Source organism: Xiphophorus hellerii, chromosome 21 (genome assembly GCF_003331165.1).
Source record: "Xiphophorus hellerii strain 12219 chromosome 21, Xiphophorus_hellerii-4.1, whole genome shotgun sequence".
Lineage (NCBI taxonomy): Eukaryota > Metazoa > Chordata > Actinopteri > Cyprinodontiformes > Poeciliidae > Xiphophorus > Xiphophorus hellerii.
Window position 1 is genome coordinate 12,777,909 of NC_045692.1, and position 26,169 is coordinate 12,804,077.

Here is a 26,169-nt window from a genome sequence, read left to right on the forward strand (position 1 = left end):
AATATACAAGAAAAAAAAAAGAGCTTTCTCTTTGATTTATTAAAAATGTTAGTACAGTCGTTGAAATTTGAATCATAGTGAAATTTGTCTTTTACTTAATAGATTCTATCCAGTTTACACGAAACTTCTTGAAGTCATTTAGTTAAATACTGGAAACTCGTGATTAAGCCAGTATGCAGTTTTCAGGAAGCTTCAGTAAAAGAAATGATAAAAACATAAAATGTATCACATTTAGTGTCTGACTGCATTGCTGCCAGCCAACTGCCCTATCAGGTTACCTCTCCATAGATATAAGAACGTCATGTGAGTGATTTGGTCACACGGGGGCAGAATATTGCCTGCATTAGTCGAGACACATGGAAATGGTTTGCTTCCCACAGTATTTAAAGCCTTTTTGTGGTGGTGAAGAGAGCATCCAGATTGACAAGACCAGCAGCAGCATCTCACATGTGCAGTAAGTGCCTCCTGTCTCAATGGATATCTTTCATTTTGTACTGAATGTATTTGATTAGAATGTAGTTCTACTGATATTTAAGATATTTTGCTTTTATTTAGAAAAAATAAATGCTATATTTTCTTAGCAATTTGATTAATAATGTGCTATAGTTATAAATTATGTCTAACAAGTGTGGAATCTGAGTACAGAAAAGTTTCTCTCCTTTCCTTATTAAGGATTATAATTTTTTTTTTTCCTTTATGGCTGATATTTTTAAATCATTTAGATCATTTGGACTCAGATGATTAGATGTTATGATTGTCTGATAATATATCTATTCTTTAATGCCTTGTAATGTCATTCTACATTTGACACTCTACTATTGGTCAGTTATTAGTCTATTTAAGACTCCTAGTTGTTGCTTTAGAGTAGCAAATGTATTATTATTTATATTTCATTTGTAATTAATTCTTACATATTTATTAAAATAAAAAAGGTCTAAATAGAAAATGGCAAATGAATATGTAAAGAAAAGAAGGAAGAAAAAAAACTGAAAATAATAATAAATTGTTTAAGAAAATCTTAAAAGTAGTTTTATCCCAATGCATATGGATCAGCAAACTTATCTTTGTAAGTCTATTAGATCCTAATGACATAAAATGAGACTTTACAGGGAAATCTTTGTTTTAGTGAAGCAGCCACATCCCCAATTTGTTTTCTTGTTTTGCTTTAGAAATTGCTGTGGAATAAAATAATTATTCACAGTGTGTTTACTTTATCAAATAGTTTATTAAACCATTTACAGGATTATTATTACTTATAGGTGTTTGTTTTCTGCTAAGGCTGTCTTCATCACTTGCAGACAGAAACTGCAGCTCTTTACAGGAAACTGTTGAAACAGGAAAAAGGCCAAACCGCAGGCATTATTGCTCATTTTTAAGGTCTTCAAAGATTCTTGCTGCCTGATAACAGACAAGAATAAATAATTATCACACTTTCACAGGAAAACAGCCCCCATCTTTCCTGTACTTGTTGCTAGAACATCATGAGCAGGCAAACAGGAAAGAGGTTGTGGCTGTTCTTAATTATAGATCCACCTTGTGAGCTGTCTGAGTTTATTCCATTATATCTTTGTGTTAATTTGTGTTAGTTACATGTGTTAATTTTGTAAACCTCCTTGGGTATGTGTTAACACCCTCTGATATGTTCCTTTGATTTCTGAGGGGTGCATAAGGATCGGGAATCACGATGTCTAGTTCAGAGTTTGTATGACAGTCTAACTGAATGCAATCTCTCCGCCTCAGCTAAGGTGTTTTATGTTTCAATAAAACTGTGTTTGTTCTTTTATTTGTATCCTGGTCTCACAGTTTTTCCCACTTATCATTGCTCAACCAGTGCCCATTAGTGCACTTCCTGGACACTGGGCTCCTTCAAGCAAATGTGTGACAGGATCAGTTGCCTGAACCCAATGACACACATTTACCACAGCTGCTGGGAAATGATGGGCATGATCACATTTTCTGGTCTCTTTATCAAATTAACAATATTAGAGAAAATCAAATTGCACAGACGGTTTTGGTGATTATTATAGAGTTGCCTCTGCTGCAGAGGATGTGCTAGAAAACATAGTTTGATCGGAGAATCAGGTAGAGTTGTTGTAATGCTTGGGCGTGCCGTGGTGGCGTAGTGGTTAGCGCGACCCGTATTTGGAGGCTTTGAGTCCTCGACGCGGCCGTCGATGGTTCGACTCCCAGACCCGACGACATTTGCCGCATGTCTTCCCCCCTCTCCTTCCCCGTTTCTTGTCAGCCTACTATCATATAAGGGACACTAGAGCCCACAAAAAGACCCCCTGGAGGGGTGAAAAAAAAGAGTTGTTGTAATGCTTAAGTACAATGTTAAACCACATATAGTACAATGCTAAAAATAGTTCCAAAATCACTGTTTAGGATGTTCTGACAATAAATAAGCAAATAGGTTACATCTACAAGGTGAAAATAACAAAGGAAACCATTTTAATAGACATTATCATTTCTATTAATGCATAAACAGCACTTTTACTTTGAGTGTTTCTCATCGTTGGACCAGAACAACATTTTATTAGAATGCAGAGACTCCCAAAGAGAAGTGATTAAAACTGATGGCTTTGGTGACCACAGCTCGCTGAGCCTATAGTTAACCATCAAACTTTAATCAAAACTGACTCATTCTGTCAACCTTAATAGAAAAGTCCTTGTTAGAGTCAATGTTCAGGCCCATTGGTCCATGTTAGATTGCCTAAATGTTTGCTGTGAACTGTCACTGACTGTGCAGAAATGTGGTTTTAAATCAGCTGGGCAGCAGAAACAAAACATTTACACAATGTAACTTTTCAGCCAGCCGAAGAAGAAACTCTAGCAGCCATGTTATCACATGAAACAGCAGCAGTTTCTGAAAACAAAGCTTCTGCAATATCTCAAGAGGATTCTTGTGAAATTTTACATAGTGAAAAGTAATTTATGATTTGACCTTTGGATGTGACTGATGGACTTTATGAAACACATTATAAGGTTTCTTTCAATCTTGCTCACCCAGGATCACCCTGTAGGCCACCTGGGACGGATCCAAACACACTACAAACAAGCTGTGAAGGACATTGTTGCTTTCTACAACTGAAAGGCTTCAGCCTCCGAAATACTCAGTGGATCTGAATGCCTTTCTAGGTAAAGACAAAGTCATATGCTTTCCCCTTTTGGCAACAGAAGTGGTTGGCTAAATACAGGATCTGAATGCCCTGTCAAAGACAAAATCTTTGTCCGTAGCCATGTTTAGCAAGGTTTTTGCATTTGGCCATAATACTTCACCGAGAGACTATATTGACTTAGTTTTCTGTTTCATGCATTGTTAGGAAAATTATCCTCCTGTTCATTTACTCATGAGTTTATTTTACAAGTTATCTTTTCATATTATTCTTTTTATATTATTCTTCTTTTTATATTTACTTAACTTCTCTTTCTTTTGTAGTATGTTATTAACGTTGTTTAGGATGTTTGCTTAGAAGCTAAAAACGTTAAACATTCATGTGTTATTAGTTCCATATGTAACTGATTAGTTGTGGTCAGCCACATGCCCTTATAAGGGCATGTCCATAGGAGGTTTCAGAATGTAAAGACGGTTGGTCAATTCTCTGTGTGACTGTGTGAAGAGAAGCCCAACCTCCTTTTTCTATACAATAAAGAGAAATGCAAAGAAAGAACTGGCAGAATTGAGTCCAGGCAGTGTTTGACAGCGATTCGTCGCGTCTGTTCTCAATTCTCCTATTCTGCAGAAAAGAAATCAAAAGAAACCTAATCTCTGTCTCTGGCTGATTCTTTGCAGGTTATGACAAAATAAACCTATCATGCATTCTCGATGTTTGAATGTTATAAATACGCAAATGTTGTAAATATAAAGATGTCATTGCTCTCTCCATTGACAATACACGTGTCCTCCACTAAGTGATGAACTTCAGCAGAGATGTGGCACGCCAGACCAGTTGTTACACGTACGTCATAGAGGATGAAGATTCAGCCCTGGCAAGTCTAAATGCAGTTGAGGTGAGGATCGTTTTTTTCGAAAAACTCTAAACTCCTGTAGTCTGTACATTGAAACATGAGTCGCAATAAAGGCATCAGACTTTACTTACATTTTTGCTACACAGACTCAAGACTAGACTCACACTAAAGGTCTAAGACTCTATTCTGATGCTCATAATTACTGACAAAGTAGATGTTTCTCAAACCTACATTGTGATTTACTTGATAAACATAAAAATGATGGTAAACATCTTTATACATAAATCTATCAACAATGTAATGAATGTCAATGCTTAGTTACAGGACTTAAAGAGATATAAAGCGTTCTCTCTTCTCATTCATCACATTTTTTTGTTATTACATGTATCCACAATTGTTACATCTTAGCATATCATTCATCTTCATTTATTAATTCAAAAATATAAGCTAATCATATTTTATGATTTATTTACTACAAAAATAAGTTGCTAAAATAAAGCCTTGTCCTTTTGCTATTCCCTAACACTTATTTCTTTTTATTTTCCCTCAGTGCACAGATTATAAATCTGTCATGTTTTTTTCCAATTGGCAACAATCTTCTCTAACACGGAGAACTGAGCAAACAAATGGTTTGATGTCTCTGCCGTAAAAAGCCATAGTTGCGTGCCTCGTCCTGTTGATTCTCGGTTTTTATTTAGATTGCTGTGATTATTAAATGTGGACTTAAATAATTAATTAGTTAGTTAATTATTTTTTTTCAGCTTGGGCAAAAAGTTATTTCTTATTTGTGGTGTTACAGATTTTTGATGTATTTTGTGAGTGTTTCACTTCTTAAATCCATTAAAGCACAAAATTGTGGGTCTTCATGAAAGCTCTCATTTGTGCAATTAGAACCGACTGAAAATACTGGAAATAAGAACTGCAAACCAGTACTGCCCAATTAATATTTTTTGTCCTTTTAATTATTTATTTGAAGCATTGTTTTGCAAAAGTAGATTCATAGTTCATCAGTCGACAACTATGCAGGATTTCTTTCTATTCCATGCAGGGCCACAAATATGCATACTGGCTCAGGTAAAAGTTGTGCAGACTTTTTTACAGTCATCACCAAGCTTGTGGCTAGAAGAATGCTTTCCAACATTCTTCTTGACCAAATCGCTCATTATGCTCATTATGCTTGCCTCATAATGTCAACAGAAATATTAAAAGTCCATACACTGTGCAAAACCATGATGAGTTTAAAATGCTTCCATCCACAACTATAATACTGGCATAACACACTACAGGTACTTCCATTTTTTTCTGTTTAAATTACAAAGAAACCTTGAGGTTTTTGTTGAAGACACTAGCCATTTTCTCTTGTTGGATCAAGCAATCAATTTCAACTAATTTATTGCTTTATTTGCATTGCAAACCCTAAGGGAGCAAAGCATTGAAGTTGCTAAATTTCCCAAGAAAACAAGCAATGAATGGGAGAGAATGTTTTCAAAGACAAAGCTTCTTTTCTCTATCAATGCCTACGTATTTAGCTCAGATTGCACCAAAAAGTCAGCTTTAAGAGATCAAAGCCTAGGGCTAATCATGAAAAAAGCACTCGATACACAAACTACGTGCCCCAGTGTGGATCAGTGTCATGATCATGCTATATATTGCAATCAATATTTCTGTGCAGTTGGCAGAGAAGGGGGACCTGACGCTTCTGGAGAACCTGGTGAGGAAGAGCCCAGAGGTCCTCAGTGAGAAAGATGAATGTGGAGCTAGTCCCCTCCATCATGCTGCTGCAGGGGGCCACGTCTCCCTCATTCAATTTATTACCTCTGTCATAGATCCACAAGGTAAGCATGATTCAGTTGTATAGTGCGCTGCTGCCTGCTCAATAGGAATTATCATAATCCTGTCTTTGGGTGCTTTAAGTAAATGTTTTTTTGGGGGGGGGGGTTTCTACTGTCGGTAATATGGTGTATAATAAAGAGATCAGGATTTATAAACATTTGCATGAATGTTTATGTTTTCACTTGTGTTTGCGTGTCATGCACAGAACTAAACAGCTGTGATGACCAGGGCAATGTCCCTCTGCACTGGGCCGTGGAGAGGAACAAAGCAGAGAGCTGCAGGGCCCTTATGGACCTGGGAGCCAACCCCAACATCCTCAACAATGCTCTCCTGTCCCCCCTGCACCTGGCGGTCAGCCTCGGACACAACAGCCTGCTGGGGGTGAGAAGGCTGAGAGTGCACAGTTAATGTTACAGTTTAATTTTTTGTTGTTTTACATTCTTGACATTTCTTATTTTACAGCTGACACATATTTTATTTTTAGTGCTTGTGAAATCAAAACCCCTGTTTTTAACTTTATTTAAATTTTATTTCAATTTATACATCATTATTTTAATTTATATGTCACCCTTCAGCTATTCAACAAGTGTTAGAATCTTTTTTTTTTTCTTACAACCAAATTGCATACACCATTGCGATGAGGGGTATAGTGGTAGAATTAGGACTTTAAATTGTAAACAAGTGGATCTCACTTACTGATTAGTAGAGCCTAGAAAACAGCTGGTTTTACACTTTAGAATTTTATTTAGGTGCTATTTGAGTAGTAGATGCTCTAAAATAAACATGAGCCATATTTTTAAGATTTTTATTTTTAATTTTTCTTTTTATAAAAACTAAGTTTTGTACTTTCTGCTTACTGTCTAATTACGCATAAGTATTTTCCACATATTGTTGTTGGTCTACCACATAATATTGCAGTAAAACTAATCAAGGTCTACTGTATGGTTAAAATGTGATGGACTGTGAAGAAATTTAAGAGGTATGAGTACTTGCATGATGCATCATATCACCAAATTGCAATCAACTTTCTTGGGTCCTAAACGTAGCAATGTAACATTTGACTGATTTTAAGTCAAAATAAAAGAGTACATTTATTAACATATATCACATTTTCTCATACATTAAAAAGCCTAGCTACGTTTTTCTATCTATATATTCCAATAAGAAGTATACAGGTGTTGGTCAATGCAGTCTTTGGCTCTTCTCCATAACCTGACACAGCATAGTGCAGAATGAAGGACGTAGGTATTAGTGGTAGGACACAAAATAATATCAAAGATTGCATGACGCTCTGTTTTTTAAAAAAATCTCTGCTCTTTTAGGTGCTTTTGTCCTACAGTGTGACAGACTGCAACCTTCAAGGAGACCTTGATAACACCCCACTAATACTGGCCTGCTCTCTCAACAACTGTGAAGCTTTGAGCATACTGGTATGTTCCGTTTTCCATTAACCACCAGTATAGCATGTCAACAGAACTGTGCCTTACTGGAACACCAGGACAGATTTGTCTCCAACAAAACATGGTCTTTTTTTTGTCCTTCTTTATAAAGCTAAAGCACGGGGCCATGCTCTGCACCCAGAACAAGCTAGGCCATTTTGCCATGCATGCTGCTGCCTTCGCGGGAGCAAAGAAAGCCATGGAAGTCATTCTGAAGGCTGGTACGAGAATTAAATAACATATGTCGACAAAATCCAGAAGTGCTGACAGTAATGAACGTTTCTTGCAAGGCCAAATGGCAAATTAGGTTGATAGATAACAAGAGTTCACCTTGCCACGAGAGCCTCAAGAGACATTTTCAGGAAAAATGCTTTGTATATTCAGTCCCTCAGAGTGACTCAGTGATTGTGGGGAGATTGTTTGCCAAATGTGAGTTTGTTGGAGGAAGCTTACTTCCAGTACAAAATATTTATGAGCTTTCTAATAGTTTTTGTATTAACAGTTTTGGATGGTTTGGATTATAACAGACAATTCATTTGGATGAACAAAATTACTCACATAAAAGCTAACATAAAAACAAAACAAAGTCAAAAAACAGACAAGCTGAATGGGAATTGCCAGTATGTTTGCAGTATACCCTCAACACTCAGTACAAAGCAACTCTTGATTTAATTCGTTGACAGGAGAAGAGCATGGCCACAATGCAGTGTCCCACATCAACTACCTAGACAAGTCCAGGAGCAGCCCTCTCCATCTGGCTGTGCGTGGAGGGAATTTCGATGCCATCCGTCTCTGCATTGCCACTGGGGCCAAAATAGACCAGCAACAGGTATGTGACCAACAGATAGTTTTGAAATGTCAAGAATGGTCTGCATAAAGTTAGACTTCCCATAAGTGTGTAAATCATCAATCAAAACGCAGATGTTCATTTGCTTGTCACCACAGTTTTTCATATATTCAAGGATGACATTTTCATAAACACATCACAAATGGTCCAATTCGTCTTCCGTCTGTCAATTGCATGCTTTGTTAGATTTGCATTTGTTTTGCTTAGTTTTTTAATCTACAGCCAATTTGCCTACACCTGTACATTATTTTACTGGCAATTATGCTAGGACAAGCCAGTCTCATCCCTCTCATCCGGGAGTGCTTGTTATGTCTAGTTCAGGTTTAGTGCCCAGAGCCACGGCAGGGATAGAGGGTATAGTAATAGCTTCAGTTGGCTAAATTGATACAAATTACCTCCACTTACACTATGGAGCTGAGTTGGGCAATCACCAACTCCTCTTCTGTCAGTCCTAGTTATCTCATGAAAGGCTTGCACTAATGTCAGCCAGTATGTATAGGCCATACATTAGGGAGGTATAAAGTATGTGCAGGAAATGTTTATTTGACTTCTTATTCCTGCAGATACGTGTTACATTAAAGCATTGTTCATTCCTAATTCTGTGTTCAGTAATGCAGTGATATTTTTTAGAATGATCGCTGCACGCCTCTTCATTTGGCCTGCACTCAGGGTGCTATAGAGGTAGTGAAACTGATGCTGTCCACTGTGGACCAAGTGGAAGATGTTATCAACCTGACTGATGGGGCTTGCCAGACCCCTCTGCATAGGTGGGTGTTCTCCTGTCATCCCAGCCAGAATTAATGTCAACAGTTCGCCTTCACTGTGCTCTCTTCAGATGCTTGATCTATTTCACCAGAGTGTTATTTGTTAATTAGACTTGAGGAAAAAGTCAATGACATTGAACACGTGGGCTGCTTACAGTAGTGGAAAATAGATCATAAACCACCTTTAAGTTTGTTATTATTTGTGTTGCGATGTATTCAGTTTTTATTTTTTTTAAATAACATTTGGCTTCATCTCTGTTGAATAAGATCTATTACAACCTGATGAAGACCAGGTCCTTAGATTTTAAAACTAAGAATGTAATTATATTCAACCATATTATCTATCTATCTATCTATCTATCTATCTATCTATCTATCTATCTATCTATCTATCTATCTATCTATCTATCTATCTATCTATCTATCTATCTATCTATCTATCTATCTATCTATCTATCTATCTATCTATCTATCTATCTATCTATCTATCTATCTATCTATCTATCTATCTATATTATGTATGTCAAAGGTCTTCATTGTAGGTTTGATGTCTTATCTGTGACCCTACTGCAACAGCTATGTTCCCTGCTGTCCTCAGATTCAGGGTTTATAGAAGTTGGGATTAACAAGTATTTTTCCATCAGTCACACAGCTGTTAAAGAAAAATAAAAAATCATCTACTTTAGCCACTGCACATGCAGAATCCAACCAAACTGCAAGGAATTTGTGATTGATGTGCGTCATCTGAGAGAACAACTGCAATCCAGGAGATAAAAGGCGAAATGACAAAGGAAAATCTAGTTATGTCACACTCTGACGAAACACAATTAGAGTTAGATCACTCTTATTCAACACTTGACACCATGACTAAGGTTGCCAGCTCTTGCAGCTGTGTTTGTTGGTTTACAGCAACTGTGTTTGCTTTTCCAGGGCTACAATATTTGACCATGCGGAGCTGGCGGAGCATCTAATTTCTTTGGTAAATAAAGCACTACACAACAGTTATGAACACATTTAGCCTCAGATGGGGAATCATGTGATTAACCTATCTTCTCTTTGCAAGCTGTTGCTGCACTTTGACTTTTAATTTGGTGTCACTGCTGAGAACAGTCCAGCCAAATTACAAATGAATTTTTTAATCAATTTAACCATTTACTTTGTGTGCTTCCCCATGTTTGTTATTGAGCAATTAGGTTCACTCTACAGGGCTGAGTTCAAGGTGCTGCTGAGCAATACTTGTCCACCATCTGTTGCACATATACACTGTTTTATTAGAAGTTAATTGCTAGGAGAGAGGAAACACCTGAGTTTATTAACGTAAGCTCATTTTGTCATAAAACAAAGGGACAGGATATCAACCTGAGCTCATTTAGGTCTAAAAATATACATTTCCGAGATGTAGCCAGTATGAGGCAAGGTCAATCTCTGCTTGGTAGCTCAGATTTTGTACTTTAATAAGTGCAAAATCATTGGATAAAATTGACACCCATAATAGTGAAGTGATTGTTTACCATATTTTAAAACTAACATCACACTGAATACACCATTTCCTCTATGAAACACAACTGTGGCAGCATCGTCCAAGGTGCACTGCCTCCTAATGTGTGTGTGTAATTTGAAATACTTTATTCTCTTGCAAATTTTTATGATTTGTTCTTATTTGTGCAATATCAGCTTTTCTGTTCTATTTTTTTGAACAATGTGTTTAAGGTAGTCTGGAAGCAAGAGTGATCCAGCAGTTTTTGAACTACAACTCCACTTATATCTTTAAGCCAAACCCCTTTTATGTGATCAGCTGACCTCTCCACACTGTGTCTAAATATGCTGTTAATGTCCCTTCACACTACAGCAATGGGAAGGATTCTAGCAAATAAAGCTGCACGTTTTAGGAAAAATGCAAGCCTGCCTCGAGATATAGAGAAAACATTGTACTGTAGGAGTTAATTTGTTTGTAATCTAATCCTTCCCCTTGTGTTGCTATGAAGCAAAAGATTTTTGGAAAGAGAGGGCCTGCTAAATGCAACTTTACCCTTGTGCATCTGGGGCAGAGTAAACATTTCTAGAACTCATTCAAATGAGCTCTAGGAATGGATACAGTTACAAATGATTAATCTTTAAAAAGCAGAAGAGTTATAACTATAACGTTGTTTGATTTTATACATACCGTATTCATTCATATCCATGTTTCTTTTGGAAGGTCTTCAAAAATAATTGCAGTGAAAATGAGTCAGAAATGATAATTCTTTTGTGTTCTCACTTCCTAGGGTTCTGACCTGAACAACACTGACTGTAAAGGAAACACTCCTTTGTTGTTGGCAACCAGCTGTGGAGCATGGAAAACTGTAGCTCTGCTGCTGTCCAAAGGTGAAATAAAATGCTGCTCACATCTACCAGAAGCACTTAAGATTTCCGACAATGTTGACTTGAAATAGGTTTTAAGTTTATGCTCATATCCTTTAAGGGGCCAATGTGAATTTGAAAGACAAACGTGGCTGTAACTTTCTTCACCTGGCCATCCTGCAGCCTAAGGGTCTGAAAAACCTCCCAGAAGAAGTGCTACAGGTACGCAAAAAAAAATCACAGTGTAGGAAGACATCAACATATTGGAATGTTATTATGGCACTGTCTTTAATCAATTTGTTTTGAGAGCTAAAGAAAAAGAGTATTTCTAATGTAAATTTCATTGAATGAACAGTATTTTTACAGATTTCACAATAAACATTTATTACAATATGAAACTGGAATTGATAATAATGGGAGAGGTTCAATGCATCTGATCTCAAACAAATGTACTCACAAATGATAATATCTCTCAGTCTTCCTTGAAAAGCTTACTCTGATAACTAGAGATTTTCAAGAAAGGATGGATGGATGTTTACTGTGTTTACCTTTTAGAATTTCAGTAGGTATTGTGCCAAAATTTGTAAAAAAAAATGCCCCAAATTATGGAAAAGCTGAAAATTCAAATTCAGTAAATAGTCTGAAATGCTATTTCAGCATTTCAGACTATGCTGAAATAGCATTTCAGGGTTGTGGAGAGGTAGTCTCATTACCATTACCAACATACTTTTTGAATAGGACTTGAGCGTTATTAGTCCAACATGTCTATAATGTCTCTCACTTCAGCATAACAGCGTGAAAGCTTTGTTGAACTGTGAAGATAACGAGGGCTGCACGCCACTGCACTATGCCTGCAGACTGGGCATCCATGACTCAGTGAAGAACATGCTGGGCCTCTCAGGGCAAGTTGGCCTTGCATGCAAGTCCAAAGACAAGAAGTCTGCCCTTCACTTTGCTGCACAGTAAGAAAAAACACTGACTTAACTGGAGTTTCATTCAAAGTTGGTTAGTTTTTTGGAAAAAAAAAAAAAAAAAAAAGAACTAGCCCACTTTGGTTAGGCAACAGGAAACTCCTGTTCCCTTGAGTTTCTAGAGAAGCCAACAAGTGGCTCAGACCTTTACAATTGTGAATCCAATCCATCATATATTATGAGAGTGATTGTGTTATTCCTTTAATTTAGAAAAAAACAGGTGTGAAAAGTTATCTGCTATTTGTTCTTTGAATATTGAAGTTCCATCTAACTACGACTTTAAGTGATAAATGGTGGAACAAAGAAAACTGTACTGTAGTGATAAAACAGAGATTTTTACTAGGGCTCTACAATTAAACAAAAGGTAGACAGGTAATAAATTAATGTTTCAACTCAACTAAAAATGTCACCAGATGTTTTAATCCAGTGAGGTTTTTTTTTAAAATCATAACCTTTTTGTAAAGATTAATTGCAGCAACACACGATGATTCTTCACGAAGCTGAAGGTGCTGTCACAAGAACAGAATTCAATTACCTAGAAATGAGAATAAATGCAATAAATGTTGTGAATGAATGAACATGAGGCATTTATTCGCATTGATTTTTCAATCACTCACACCTACTTAATTAGAACTCAGGCAAAAGAAAACTACGTTATGATGTCATCCTATAAATCTTTGTGAAATCCCATTTTTAAACCCTGCTCAATTTATTGTGCTGATGCAAAGTCTTGCTCACCTTCTTAAAACTTTCAGAAGCAAATAAGAATATTTATTAACAACACAGTAGCGCAATTTTAAGAGCTTTAAGGATGGTTGGCTCCAACTTTCACTGTAGGATTTTCACTATTGGTTGAAGTCTTGTTTGAAGAATGTCAGGGCGCTTTGGGGGATAATTAAAATCATATCCATATGATCGTCTCACTTTTTCATGTAAGCATGTTAGGACCACCATGTTTAAACTTTTTTTTTTTTTTTTTACTTGAAACCATTGCTACACCAATGGATAGAAATTGGGTGCAGTTTTAGTCAGCTTAAATCATTCAACTTCCTTTTTTTGCATTTTTATTAAGAGTGTGTGGCACTTTGATCCCTTCTGTCTAAGATGTAAAACGTATAGATGGGATATTCAGTAAGGGCTATTTTGGTTTTAAAAGGTGTGTGTACTCAACTGTGAAGGTAGTTACATAGTGAAGTTTGAAAACAAAAATGCAGATTTTTGGAACACATTCCTTAAGCAAATAATTCTTTGTAAATTTTAATCCAAGCTAAAATATTTTGATGATGCTCCTAAATCAGCATGAGCTTTGTTCAAATCAGATGTTTTACTCTCCATTGTGCTTTACGTCATAATGTCAGACAGTCACCATACATGTTACAGCATATTAGTGTTTCCGCAGCACAATGCCTCTCTTCCTTCTCCTCATTTCTTTAAGATATGGGCGCATCAACACCTGCCACAGGTTGCTGGAGTCCATCACAGACTCTCGTCTGCTAAACGAAGGTGATGAGCGAGGCCTGACTCCGCTCCATTTGGCTTCGAAGGCTGGGCACACCAAGGTGGTTCAGTTGTTGCTGCGCAAAGGAGCTCTCTTTCACAGGTAGACCCAAATGCTGGATCGAGGCATTTACAGACAGCATGCATAGCATTTGCAAAACTAAAAACATGCGATGTTATTGATCCTGATATTTTAAGCCAAGACAATATGTTAGCAAGTAAATTTATGGCACACAAACATGTGAACATTTGTTTCTCAGTGATTACAAAGGCTGGAGTTGTCTACACCATGCTGCCTCTGAAGGATACACACAAACTATGGATATACTGCTCTCTGCAAATCCCAAGTTATTGGATAAAACCGATGAGGATGGGGTATAAATTATGATTTCTGTGTGGAATGAACTTGATTTTTTACATAAACGAATGTTTTGTTTGTTTTTTTTTAGAAAGAAATTTGCCTTTTCTTTGATAACAATTTTACCAGGCTTTAACAGTCAGCTCTGTTATCAAGCATGTAATTGTTTGTTGTCACATTGACATGCCAGAACACTGCACTCCATATCGCTGCGAGATCTGGACATGTGGCTGCAGTCAGAATGATGCTGGTCAGAGGGGCTGAGATTGTGTTGAACAAGAATGACACTTCCTTTCTTCACGAAGCGCTGCAGAACGGGAGAAAAGAAGTGGCCAATGCTGTAATTGACAGCGAAAGGCAAGTCATCAAAAATAAAAAAAAGGCTTGATCTTAAAGAAATAGGTACTGTTGTTCAAATTCTTGATCTTATGTTCTAAATATAGAAACAATAAGACTCAACTAAGCTTTTACTCTTGCAGGATTGAGGAGGCTTTGCAACAGTTTGCTCCCGGTTCCACCCAACGATGCCCCATTCTTGACATGATTGAATTTCTGCCTGAGTGCTACAAGGTTTTGAAAAAAAAAAAAACTTTTACCATGAATCTTTGTACCCCATTCATCATAAATAATTTCTTTATACCATTTTCTGTTACGTAACTTGTTGTGACTAAGATTGGAGATCAAATTTAAAGTTCTCTCACTGTGACTCATTCCTACAGCATCTGCTTGACCGCTGCATGAGGGAGTCTGATGATGATCACAACAGCCCTGAATACCATGTAATTTATCTGCAACGTGCACTATGAATATATCAGCCAGAACATCATTATTGAAAAAGTTAAAAAAACGTTTTCTGTATGTGGTGTAGATTGAATATGATTTCAGATGGCTGCAGGCTCCCATTTCACAGACGTTGAGTGAGCAGGGCTATGCTCCTAAGCCACTAGCTGCAGTCAATGTAAGTTTCCTCATCTCAAGTCTAACTTTGATGTGGTCAAACGCAGGTGTTTCACATGTTTACCCACTCACTCCTCAAAGCACACCGGATCATGATTTCTGATTCTCTATCTTAGTAGATTTGCTGTGGGCTTTTGAGGCCACTCAAAGATTACAGAAAAAGCTTGGGCATGAATTTTATATTTATTTGGGGGGTCTTAGTGATCTATTTGAAATCATTACTTATGCAGTTAAAATTATGATACAATTTTAAACTCCAAACAGTTTTAAAACCAATAATTGCGTTTCAATGTGTTTTGGATTTAGCAGATAGTCAGTACCTAAAAGTTGAGTCTAACCTTTTCATTTTTTTGAGTATTGGTCATTCTGTTGAGTGCTGTCAAACATTTTCTGGCAAACGGAAACTATTTCAATCATGATCACTGAAAAGATGTTATTTAGCTACATTTGTGTCAAGTTGTCATCAAGAAACATTAGCAACCGTTCATAAGCAATTTGGCTAAATATGCGTGGACTGCTAAATATCTAGACTAATGTAAAACTTCTGCACCTGGTTCTTGGTCTTAAAAATCTTTTATATTGCATGTTATATCATCATTTTGCTGCTGAAGAAGAATGGTTAAATAAATGTAACCTGACCACAGATGCACTTACTGAGAATAGTAATTTACATCTTTTCTATGTTAAAAAACCTTTTATTCACAATTTCTGCAGGCAATGGTGCAATATAACCGCATTGAGCTCCTCAACCACCCAGTCTGCAAAAAGTATCTGGGAATGAAATGGTGTGTATCAACAGTTTTACTCCCATAGGAGACTGAACTTTATTTCATTTCTCAAAATGTAAGTAGTGCTTTTGTCTTATTTAATTTCAAAATGTTTTTTTTTTCCTCTCCACAGGGTTGCCTATGGGAGCAAAGCTCATGTGCTCAACATGTTTCTGTACCTGTTAGGGCTACTGCCCTTAACAAACCTAATAGTGACCCTTCGACCCTCTGTAAACACCACCGAGGCAGGCGAACTCGACATCATCATGGTTCCCACTTCATTCACAGAGGTGGCCTGCAGCATAAGCTAAGATATTCAAATAATAAATGTGTAATGACCTAACTCCATTTGTTTCAATCTTTTTTTTTTTTCCTAGCAAAGTATGTTCTTGTCATTCTGCATGGTGATGGTCTTGATCGCCAACATCTATTCTATTGGAAAAGAAGTGGTACAAATAACACAGCAGGTTGGAGTTACACTGTTATTCATATATCATTAAACTATTAAAGAAAATTATTCCATACATATATTTCTCTACTAACCCTAGCTAGTTTTGAGAGATGAATGTGAACTAAAATATCAAAAATATGACCTTTACTGTTGGTTTTGCATGTTTCTAACACACAAAAAACGACTTTATTTGTCATAATCCATTGCTACCCCAAAGCGCTGGAGTTACTTCAGGGACGGTTCGAACCAGATTGACTGGATGTCGGCCATCTGCTCTCTTTTGTTCGTCATTCCCCTCATGGTCAACGCAGAAGGTTCTTGGCACTGGCAAGCAGGCGCAATAGCAGTTTTAAACTCCTGGATTGGGTTTCTCCTTTATCTCCAGAGGCATGTTGACTCCGACTGTTACATTGCATTTTTTTTACCATCATGTCTTTCTAGCGTTGTTGAAGTTGTACAATTTTCCCACGTTTTAGGTTTGAGGGTGTTGGCATTTATGTTGTGATGTTTGGGGAGATCATGAGGACATTGCTCCGTATTGTGATGCTGTTTGTGTATCTAATGTTGGCGTTCAGTTTAGCGTTCCACGCTCTGATGCTCAACCAGGTAAGTGAGAACACAAACACAAACAAACCTTAGCAAGTATACAGTATGTGACATGATTTTTTGGTTTATGTGTTATGATCTACATATACACATTGTCACTTTGCTTTGTCAACAGAAAGAGTTTAACAGTGTGCCACTCTCTGTGATTCAAACCTTTGTGATGATGGTCGGAGAGTTGAACTACCAGAACAACTTCCTGGATGCTTATTTGAACAATGAGCTTCCATTTGGTTTCTTGACGTATGCCATTTTCGTGAACTTTGTTCTGCTCATGCCAATCCTCTTGGTGAACCTGATGGTAAGCATACTAGCATTTTTTATTATTATTATTATTTTTATTGCAGTTGGGAAATGTTGGTTATTTCATATGCCCAAAATGTGCTTCAAAACATTAGTTATCAAACTGTTAGGATTTAAGATATAAAAATCTTAAATTGTTGAATGTATTCAACAATTTGAATACATTCTAGATGATTTGCATTTTATTCTATATTTATTGGGGGGAATTTTATAGGTTTAACAGCTTTGAGACAACTAAATACATTTGTTAAATTGTAAACAGTTTTTAGTATGTGTATACTTAACTAAGCTAGCTGGATCCCAACTTGTTATTACTAAATATTTATCTGAAGTAACATAAAATATTATTGAAGTAACAATAACGTGTTTAAATTTAACTAGAATGGATATAAATCTTTTTAGGAGTGTAGCCTGGTAGCAAGTTTGACTTGTAGTGCTTCAGAAACTGGTTAAAGCAAGGTAGAAAGCTTGAAAAATAAATTTTAACGAGGAGCATGGTGACTAAAATTTTCCTGATAATCATAGCTGAGGGACTGGTGGTTAAGAAGCTCAGTTTTCCTTCAGTATTTGCACGTACACTTAGACTTTTGTTCCAACACATGGACATAATGAAACACAATTCGTATGAGTTTCTAGTTTTAACTAAGTTGATATATTCATTCACAAGGTAACCAATATACAGACATCAGCCATACTGATTTCTGCTACTCTAACAGACTTCTGACTTTAACAATAGTTAATGGTTTTAGAATTTAACCATAGCTGAAAATCTCTTTGGAAGGGAATATAGTTTTTTTGAAATTGCAATAATTTCATCATCTAATATTTGATGCCTTCCAAAAAAAAAAAAAAATCTTGGTTTCTTGCACCATCTGTCTTTACTAAGCCCATTAAGAGTAACATGAGCAGCTAAAAAGTTATCTGTTCAATATCAGTCTTTAGATTTTCTATTTAAGATGGATGGATGGATGGATGGATGGATGGATGGATGGATGGATGGATGGATGGATGGATGGATGGATGGATGGATGGATGGATGGATGGATATTTTTTTCACACAAATAAGCAACAAAATAATTTGACATTGTTTACAATACATTATACATTTATACATTGTTTGATGATCCATTGATGACTCTGCCTTGCAGATTGGTTTAGCAGTCGGAGACATTGCTGAAGTTCAGAGAAATGCTTCCCTGAAACGAATAGCGATGCAGGTAAGTTTGGAGATGGTCTTCCTGACAATGTTTTATGTGCTGCAGCTTTTCCAACTTACTCTGATTTTGGACTGTCATGACAGTGCATTAAAGCCACCAGAATTTACATCAACTGTAAATCAAGTGCACAGTTGATGTAACAACGTATTGTTATTGAGGCCTTTTTAATAAGTTTGGGATCAAGTCCAAGTAACACTATAAGAAGCGGGAGATGATGAATTGTATGCTATCAATGCAAACTATAAAGTAAACTATTAATATCCTGCTCTAGCATGCCCAAAACAAACTCAGCAATGAGGCAGTGCTATAAAACAATCAGTGTGGCAGATGTGTCTCAGAATGATTAACTACGTTTGTTTAGTTTTCTAATGTAGAGTTTATGTTTCCCCTCTGATCTAAGATTGATCTCCACACATCCCTCGAAGACAAGCTCCCTTACTGGTTTATGAAGCGAGTGGACAAACCCTCAGTCACCATCTACCCCAATCGCAAATGCTCCAAGGTATGCTCCATCCCTACATTTGTAATAAATCATTTAAGTTTCCCCTTTTGTAAATCTTCACTCTTTCTCACAGCACTTCCTAAAACAAATTATTTCTGGTGAGGACGAAAGAAGTGAGGTCTGGACTCGTCTGCAGTCCAAAACACAGAGCTGCACATTTGTGGAGAATGAGCTCAAAAGGCAGAAGACCAGGTAAGACACCTACAAGTAGCTGATCACAAGTAATCAATTTCTTTAATTGCCTAAAAGCTTAAAAGGATTACCTCGACTTGGGGATGTCAAAGAAAGCTTGAAATAATCATCATAAATACAGGACACAGTAATTCATTCCAAAATACAGTATAGTACTGAAAGGTGGTAATCTATGAGGCACAACAAACTTAATTTTTTATGTCTGAGCGTCCCCTAGTGGTGAATAATTGTAGCATTTGTTGTAAAAACGCACTCACAGTGCCTTGTGAAAGTATTCATATCCTTTGAGGTTTTCCACATTTCCCCTAATCTTTATTGTATTTTCATGGTTTTTTTTTGTTTTTACAAAATCCCAAAGTAATGCATAGTTTTGGAGTTCAGGGAAAAATATGTCTGTGTTTTATTCTTTTATTCTGAAATGTATTGCATGTATGCATGATCATTCTTTATATATCCTCCTTTCGCCACACCTACAAGTCTTTTTAGTTATGTCTACAAATCTTGCACTACTCAATACTGAAATTTTGCGACATTCTTATTCTTATTCTCAAAATCAATTGATCTCAGTCAGATTGGATGGAGATGTACATTTTTAAGCCTTGCCACACAGATCCTCACCCGGACAGCTGTTGCCATTGACAATTCTTTATTTTCATTTGCTTCGTTATTTTTGGCAGGATGAAAGAAATGTCAGGCATGTTGGAGAAGCAGCACTGCCTCCTGAAGCTCATCATCCAGAAGATGGAAATCTCCTCTGAGGCCGAGGAGTCCGATGGCCCTGTGACAGCCAAAGGCAGCATGTGGCCCAGCTTGGCTCATGGCAAAGCAAGAGGCCGCAGCACGTCACGCTGGGTGCCGCTGATTAAGGCCATCGAGGCCAAACGCAAATAGGAGAGACCTACACAGCATGAACTTTTCTGATTTGCACAGTGAATTTCCACTAATACATGGGTGTAGTTGACATTTTAACATGTAAAACAATGTGTGTGGCTGTAATTGCTCATATCAAGATCAAGTCCTAAATTACAATATTTGCTTTCTGAAAGACGGAAGGAAAGAAGGAAGGAAATATTGGATAAGTCAGGATGGAAATGAATGTAATCTTGTGTTGTTCATTGTTGCTTGTTTTTCTTGCAGTCGCTGTCTATGTAATGCTTTAATGCAGTGGTTCCCAAATCCGGTTCTCAAGTATCCCTGCCCTGCATGTTTAAGATGTTTCTCTGTTCTAGCACACCTGATTCAAATGACTGCATGACCTCTTGGCTGCCACTAATTGTTGCAGAAGTCTGTTAAATCAGCCACTGATTTAAGTCAGGTGTTCGGAAGTAAGATTACACCTAAAACATGCATGGCAGGGGTACTTGAGGAGCAGGTTTGGAAACCACTGCTTTATATGCCTTATCTACTCTCACAAAATATATTTCTTAATGTCTCTCACACTCCCAAATAAAGCATAACATTACCCTGCATAACATGACTGCAAGTTATTCTAAAAGTTTTCATCTAGCACATACGACACTGCATAAACAGTGTGAGGAATGAATACATCAGACATCTGACTTTTGCTTTTTTGTCTTGAGTTCAGTGCTGCAAACTGCTTTGGTGAAGATCATGGGAATCACAAGACCCAAACAGAGTTCAGGCTCTGACATCATGAGCCTGCACCTGTCCCTCTGCTTCTGGAAGCGGACCTCTGGTGGAGGTCAAGCCCCCGTCAAAGTCTCTGCTGATGGAAAAATACATAGTCCGCCTTTAGGTCCACTTTAAAGTGTTATTTATTACCACTGGCCTTGAATTTAATTATCCCCAGGGCAAGTAGAGCAACCATAAAGCCATCAATTACATCAAAGTTTGGGGCAATATTTTTTCAGTTTTACTCTAGGAAGTGTGTGCATAGAATGACCAATGAGCGCAGTGTTTCATCTCCGCCTGTTCTCCTTCTGACAGTGGATGAAGCACCAGGATGAATTATGTCATATGTCATACAGCTGATGCCTTTTTTGTGTCCGTCACAAAAAAAAAAAAGAAGATGACAGCTCATCAGATGATCGGTAAATCCGACAGCAGAATCCCTTAGCTTGCACCTTCATAGGTGTCAGTCAGGCCGTCCGCCTGCCTGACGGATGCGGTGACAGAGGATGGGGTTGGCAGACTGCCCGCACCTCTCGCTATGTTTCCGGCATAACTCAATATCTCAACGTCATGACTCACCCAAAAAAGCTGCATGGAAAAGCACAGGTGCAGGAATGAGTCCCTGCTTCAGGGAACATTGTTAGACTTAGAAAAGAAGGAAGACTGAGTCACAAACTGTCGATTATTTTAAAATGACTGACTTGCTTCATAAGACTAAACATTTAAGTTGATGAAAAACTAAATCACTAAAAACTAAAACTAGCCCCAGCTCTGTCAGGTTGAATGAAGAGTGCCTGGAAATGTAGTTTTTTAAAGTTTTGCCAAAGATTCATTTGACATCAATACACTTTAATCAAATCTGTTCCATTGCAGCTCCATTGTGATCAAAGTCTCAGTGGAATCTTTGTCCTATAGTTTCAAGTTTTTTGGAACCTCTAAAAATGTTCCTTGCTGTCTTTCTCTCTACTTAACTCCATCCATCTTTTCTTCACCTCTGCTCCTTTGTCCTTGCTGAATAAAACATTAATTATCAACACATTTCTGCATCTGTGCCACCAGCAATTTTCACTGTGGGAGGGGGGATGTGTTGAAGATTATTTTGATTTTTAGATTCCTGCCACATATTGGGATTACAGAGCAGCTCTGAAATATCATCCCGTCTAAGGGAGCACCTTCTTTTCTTGTAATCTGTACCAATTGCATCTGGCGTCTCATAGAACTGCCTTTTGACAAGGGATTTCTTCTTGCTACTCTTTAAGTATGATATATATAGAGGTACTGTGACAAATATGAAGGCAAGGTGCCCCACCATTCTGCAAAGAACTGGAGTAGAGTACAGTTCAGATCCCAGTGTAGAAGAAAATATCATTATCTCTGATGTGTATAAACATTCAGTTTGTCACCTTTTCCTGTTCAGTTCATTGCTTCAGTAGAAAGGTTTTTAACCGTGCCTCTCCGCTTTCCCAACAGGTGTTACTCTTTTCTCTCCACACCAAATCTTTAAGCTGATTGTTACATGAGATCCTTTTGAGGACGCAAAACAAACACATTATCACCGCACGTTAAGCAGTAAAAAAAGAAACGCTGCTACATGTGAAAGAAGATGGGGCCTCTTTGCATCTGCCACACCCTTGTCATGCCAGCACTCCAGATGTCATGGGAACCTCTAACAGCTGGGGCTGGTGCACAAGGGCTGCGTGTGAAAGGCTGCTCCATCTGCAGAAACCTAATCCCTCTGTGAAACCAGCAAAGGATTAGGTGCTTTTGATAAGCTCCCTAAGACATTTCTATTAAAGCACATCTGTAGGAGCAACAAACTGCAAGGACATTTACTATATGTGTGCAGCAGCCACGTTTATAGTGGGAAGGTTGCAACCTCCTGTACAATACACCGGGGATCCCATGTTGCTTTTTTAACATCAATCCCCAGACAGTGACTAAGGATTAGCAAAAAGCAGCCATTAATTCACAGTGCTTAACCGAATTATTCGGCTGGAGATGTGCAAGTCGACTATTTAACAGTTTCCACAAAGAGACAGAGTTGCAATCTCACTGGGGTCATGAACGTTTGGAGAAAAGGGGAGGAGAAATGCAAAGAGGCCAAGTGCACGACACTTAAATTTGAGGGGTCCACATTCAGTTTTTGAAATGTAACTCATTACTTTGTAAGTCCATTGAATGCTGGCCTTCTGGGCCCCCCGCCCCCAGCTACATCATTAACACGTGGATTTTTAAACTTATAAGGATCCAATCAGACTTTTTTTTTCATCTTTAAGAAAACGAAACTCTGCTGCACTTTTAAAGCCAAAACGGAAAAGCCATGTCAACAGGCTCGACTCCAAGTGATCCTGAGGACGACGAGATATTCCACGGAAGTGTCTCTGCAAACATGAGGAACATTACCCACCTCAGTACCAGGCGGTATTTGGACAAAGATCTGGAAGATGAGGGTGTGGAGAGGAGGATCCAGCAGGACCACAGCAGGCTCTCCAAGGCACACCAGAAGGAGTCGAGGCAGTCTCAGAGGAATGCTGCCAACGCTAGGGAGAGGGCGAGGATGAGAGTGCTAAGCAAAGCTTTCTCCAGACTGAAAACGAGCCTACCCTGGGTTCCCGCAGACACCAAATTGTCAAAACTGGACACGCTGCGTCTCGCATCCAGCTACATCTGTCACCTCAGACAGATCCTGCAGGAGGACCGGCTGGAGGACAGCTTTGCACATCCAGTCAGTCTGGTACGAAACTTCTCCAACAGCCATTATTGGTAAAAAAAAAAAAATACTTTAATGGGAACTAAAGTTCCATTTACTAAATAAACATGACCACATCTGTCTCATGTTAAGGCTTTCTTGATAATTTTAACACTTTGAGAGTAAGATTTGATCTAATTTCTTTTGTTATTGTTATGTATGAATTTTTCAGACATGGCCCTTTATGTCGACAGGAAGATCAGAGGAGGACATCTCATCCACTGTAAGACTTTGTGGCGCTACAGCTTAGTCCGTCTCTTTTCATTAAGCAGCTCACCTAAAAAGCACCTCCAGCACTGACTTTGAGATTTGCTTTCATGTTCAACTGTCTACATATTATGGTTTTGTAGTTAAACAACTCTTGACTAGGAACTGCAATGTTTTATTGTGTACATGTGTTGTATTTCGTTTATTAGCCTTTAGGTGTTTTTGAATTGTATTTGAATTGGAGTTTTTTTGTAATGATATTGATCTGTTAGCTGAATCAGATTATCTTTAAATAGCATGGGTTTGATTTAACATCAGTAAACAAACTGGTTTATGGTAAATACACAAAGCTTGCATAGTGCTATTCAAATCATATTGACAACATTTTAGCAGTAACTTATGGTACACAAGTTTTCCTATTTTCACAAATAAATTAAAATTTAAGCCTATTTTGCTACTTTGGATTTACATTGGTATAATAATAAATACAGCAAAAAAACAACAAAAAAACAAGGGATTTCATTATTTCTTTGTTTGCTTCATAAAAGACAGATTTTGTATTTTATTTTATTTTTATTTCAGTAATTCATTATGAGCTGATTGTGCAAATTGATAAAGCTCTTAGCCTCAGCTAACATAATTTTGTACAATAAGTAACGTAACAGCAGCCTGTCGTGAAAGTGTAGATGTTTGGTTTGAATCATTTTCTTTATTATTACGTGTTTCTACTTCACATCATAAGTCACTGAAAATGCCTTCTTTGAATTGCATTTCACAAAAACTTTGAGCTATCCCTTTAAGGCAATAAAGCACTATTGTGCATTTGGGCTTCACAATAGATTTTTATGGTTTTGAAAACAATCTGAAAACAACAAAAGGCCTCCATTAGTCTTTACATAATGAGTTGTATTTATAGTGACCTGCAATATTTACAGTCACCCCAGCTTAACTTTCTCAAATGCAAGGGAAGTGCAGCCTTCTTTCAGCCAGCTCATCTGCAGTGCAAAGCAACATTTGAGGACGGCTCAGAGCTCCACTGCCCAATGCTTCAATCAGCTGGGAACAAACTCTTTCTCTTGGAGTCACCTGATTGGTGACTGTGTTCAAAGTTGTCCCCTGTGGGACTTTGTGTTGGTGCTCTGATGGACTGATGATTTGTCCATCAGAGTTTACAGCCATTGCCTGTAAACTTTGTGGTTACAAACTGATGGATTGATATCATACACTGATCTTCTGCTGTTATTGTTTTGGTCCTGTTTTTCACTGTTTTATTTTTTCTGTCTGTTTTAGCCTTTTTAGAGCTGAAAAGATGTCTGCACCAGTCCCAAGGCCCTTAAAGACTTAGAAACAATTCTGATCCACATGCTCAGCAATGACTTTGTTGGGATTGTTTTTGGAAGAAGGTCCGTCTGTGTGTAGAAATACTTTCAGCTGTTTTTGTTAACGTGTTTTCTTTGGCATATTTCTGTACTTCTTTCTTTTTTTTGCAGATATGGTTCATTCATGGATATTATAACCATTTTTAAAAATCTGTTGAAGTTTATGAATTAATCTTTAACTCATAGATTTCTGCGGTAAATGACAATAAACACAGACAAAGCTTACAATAAAATGAGAAGGACAAATGTGTCTGCCACTGCTGATGTTCTTAATATTCTGTATGTCAAATCAGGTGCAAACATTCTTTTATTTCTTAGATAACTTCTAGAAAATGTTTAAAATAGTGACTGCTCATTAAGTATCAGGAAATACTGTACATATTTAGCTATCTTGAGGAGCACATGCAGTATTTTCTCATTTGTTTGTTTTCAAAATCTGTCTGGAACTCACATCTGCCCGCAGGGGTCTTGAGAACTTGGACCACGTCTGTAAGATTGTAGGCTTTCAAATTTCAGTCAAAACAAAGCTAAAGGAGAAAAGCATCCTGTAGGTTTGATTTGGAAGTTCAGGAAGAAGGTGAAGGTCAGTAGCAGAGCATCCAGTTCAGTCAGCCAAACTTGCAATTCCCAAATGTGCAAGCTTGCACTCAACAGCCTCCACTCTTAGTAGACAGAATGGATAATAGGGATCTCTTGATGCTGCAGCTCTTTCATCCAGTTAAACCCCACAATGATGGGAGCACAGATGGATTGAGATCTTTTCTGAGGCGGTCTACTGGGATGCCTGGACAAAACTGTTTAAACACAGAAAGAAACAGGGAGAAGAGGGGATGAGTTTTCATCAGGTTACTGCAGAGCTGCAGCTGTTGCCATCTTGGTGAGTTTCCCAGATCCTTAAACCGTTCTCCTGGGACCCACCGGTCACTGCTGGACCTAAGCAGCTAATGAGCTGCCTTCTCACACTCGGCCTTCCTCTGTTCTTGGACCGTTCCCTTCAGTTGGGGCTGAAAAAGTAAAAGTGACTTCTAAATGCCCGATGTGCAACTTGACTGCACTGAAAATGAGCTCCCATTAATCAAATCTGGCAAGACGTCAACAGAACTTGGAGTATAGCAGAGTTAGCATTTCTGTCACATGATCTGCATTTTCAAAGGATAAAGTATTTGTTTTTACAAATGATTTTCTAAAAATA

At 37.7% G+C, this 26,169-nt stretch overlaps 2 protein-coding genes across 2 annotated transcripts; both read left to right on the forward strand.

Moving 5' to 3' along the window:
- Window positions 1-338: 338 nt before the first annotated feature.
- On the forward strand, window positions 339-20,482 carry trpa1b (transient receptor potential cation channel, subfamily A, member 1b). The gene is made up of 29 exons (XM_032550723.1): window positions 339-454; window positions 3,011-3,138; window positions 3,914-4,011; window positions 5,642-5,804; window positions 6,008-6,183; window positions 7,125-7,232; window positions 7,354-7,462; window positions 7,925-8,070; window positions 8,719-8,855; window positions 9,783-9,831; window positions 11,117-11,216; window positions 11,314-11,414; window positions 11,979-12,154; window positions 13,599-13,763; window positions 13,921-14,035; window positions 14,209-14,375; window positions 14,498-14,588; window positions 14,738-14,797; window positions 14,887-14,976; window positions 15,690-15,760; window positions 15,876-16,032; window positions 16,120-16,209; window positions 16,411-16,580; window positions 16,670-16,799; window positions 16,915-17,097; window positions 18,248-18,316; window positions 18,717-18,818; window positions 18,892-19,010; window positions 19,688-20,482. Exons 3-29 carry the CDS (start codon window positions 3,916-3,918, stop codon window positions 19,899-19,901), a joined length of 3,354 nt encoding a protein of 1,117 aa, XP_032406614.1. The 5' UTR covers window positions 339-454; window positions 3,011-3,138; window positions 3,914-3,915; the 3' UTR covers window positions 19,902-20,482.
- Window positions 20,483-22,851: 2,369 nt separating this feature from the next.
- msc (musculin (activated B-cell factor-1)) lies at window positions 22,852-23,409 on the forward strand. Its single transcript, XM_032552146.1, has one exon. It carries the CDS (start codon window positions 22,963-22,965, stop codon window positions 23,407-23,409), a length of 447 nt encoding a protein of 148 aa, XP_032408037.1. The 5' UTR covers window positions 22,852-22,962.
- The last annotated feature ends 2,760 nt before the right edge of the window (window positions 23,410-26,169 follow it).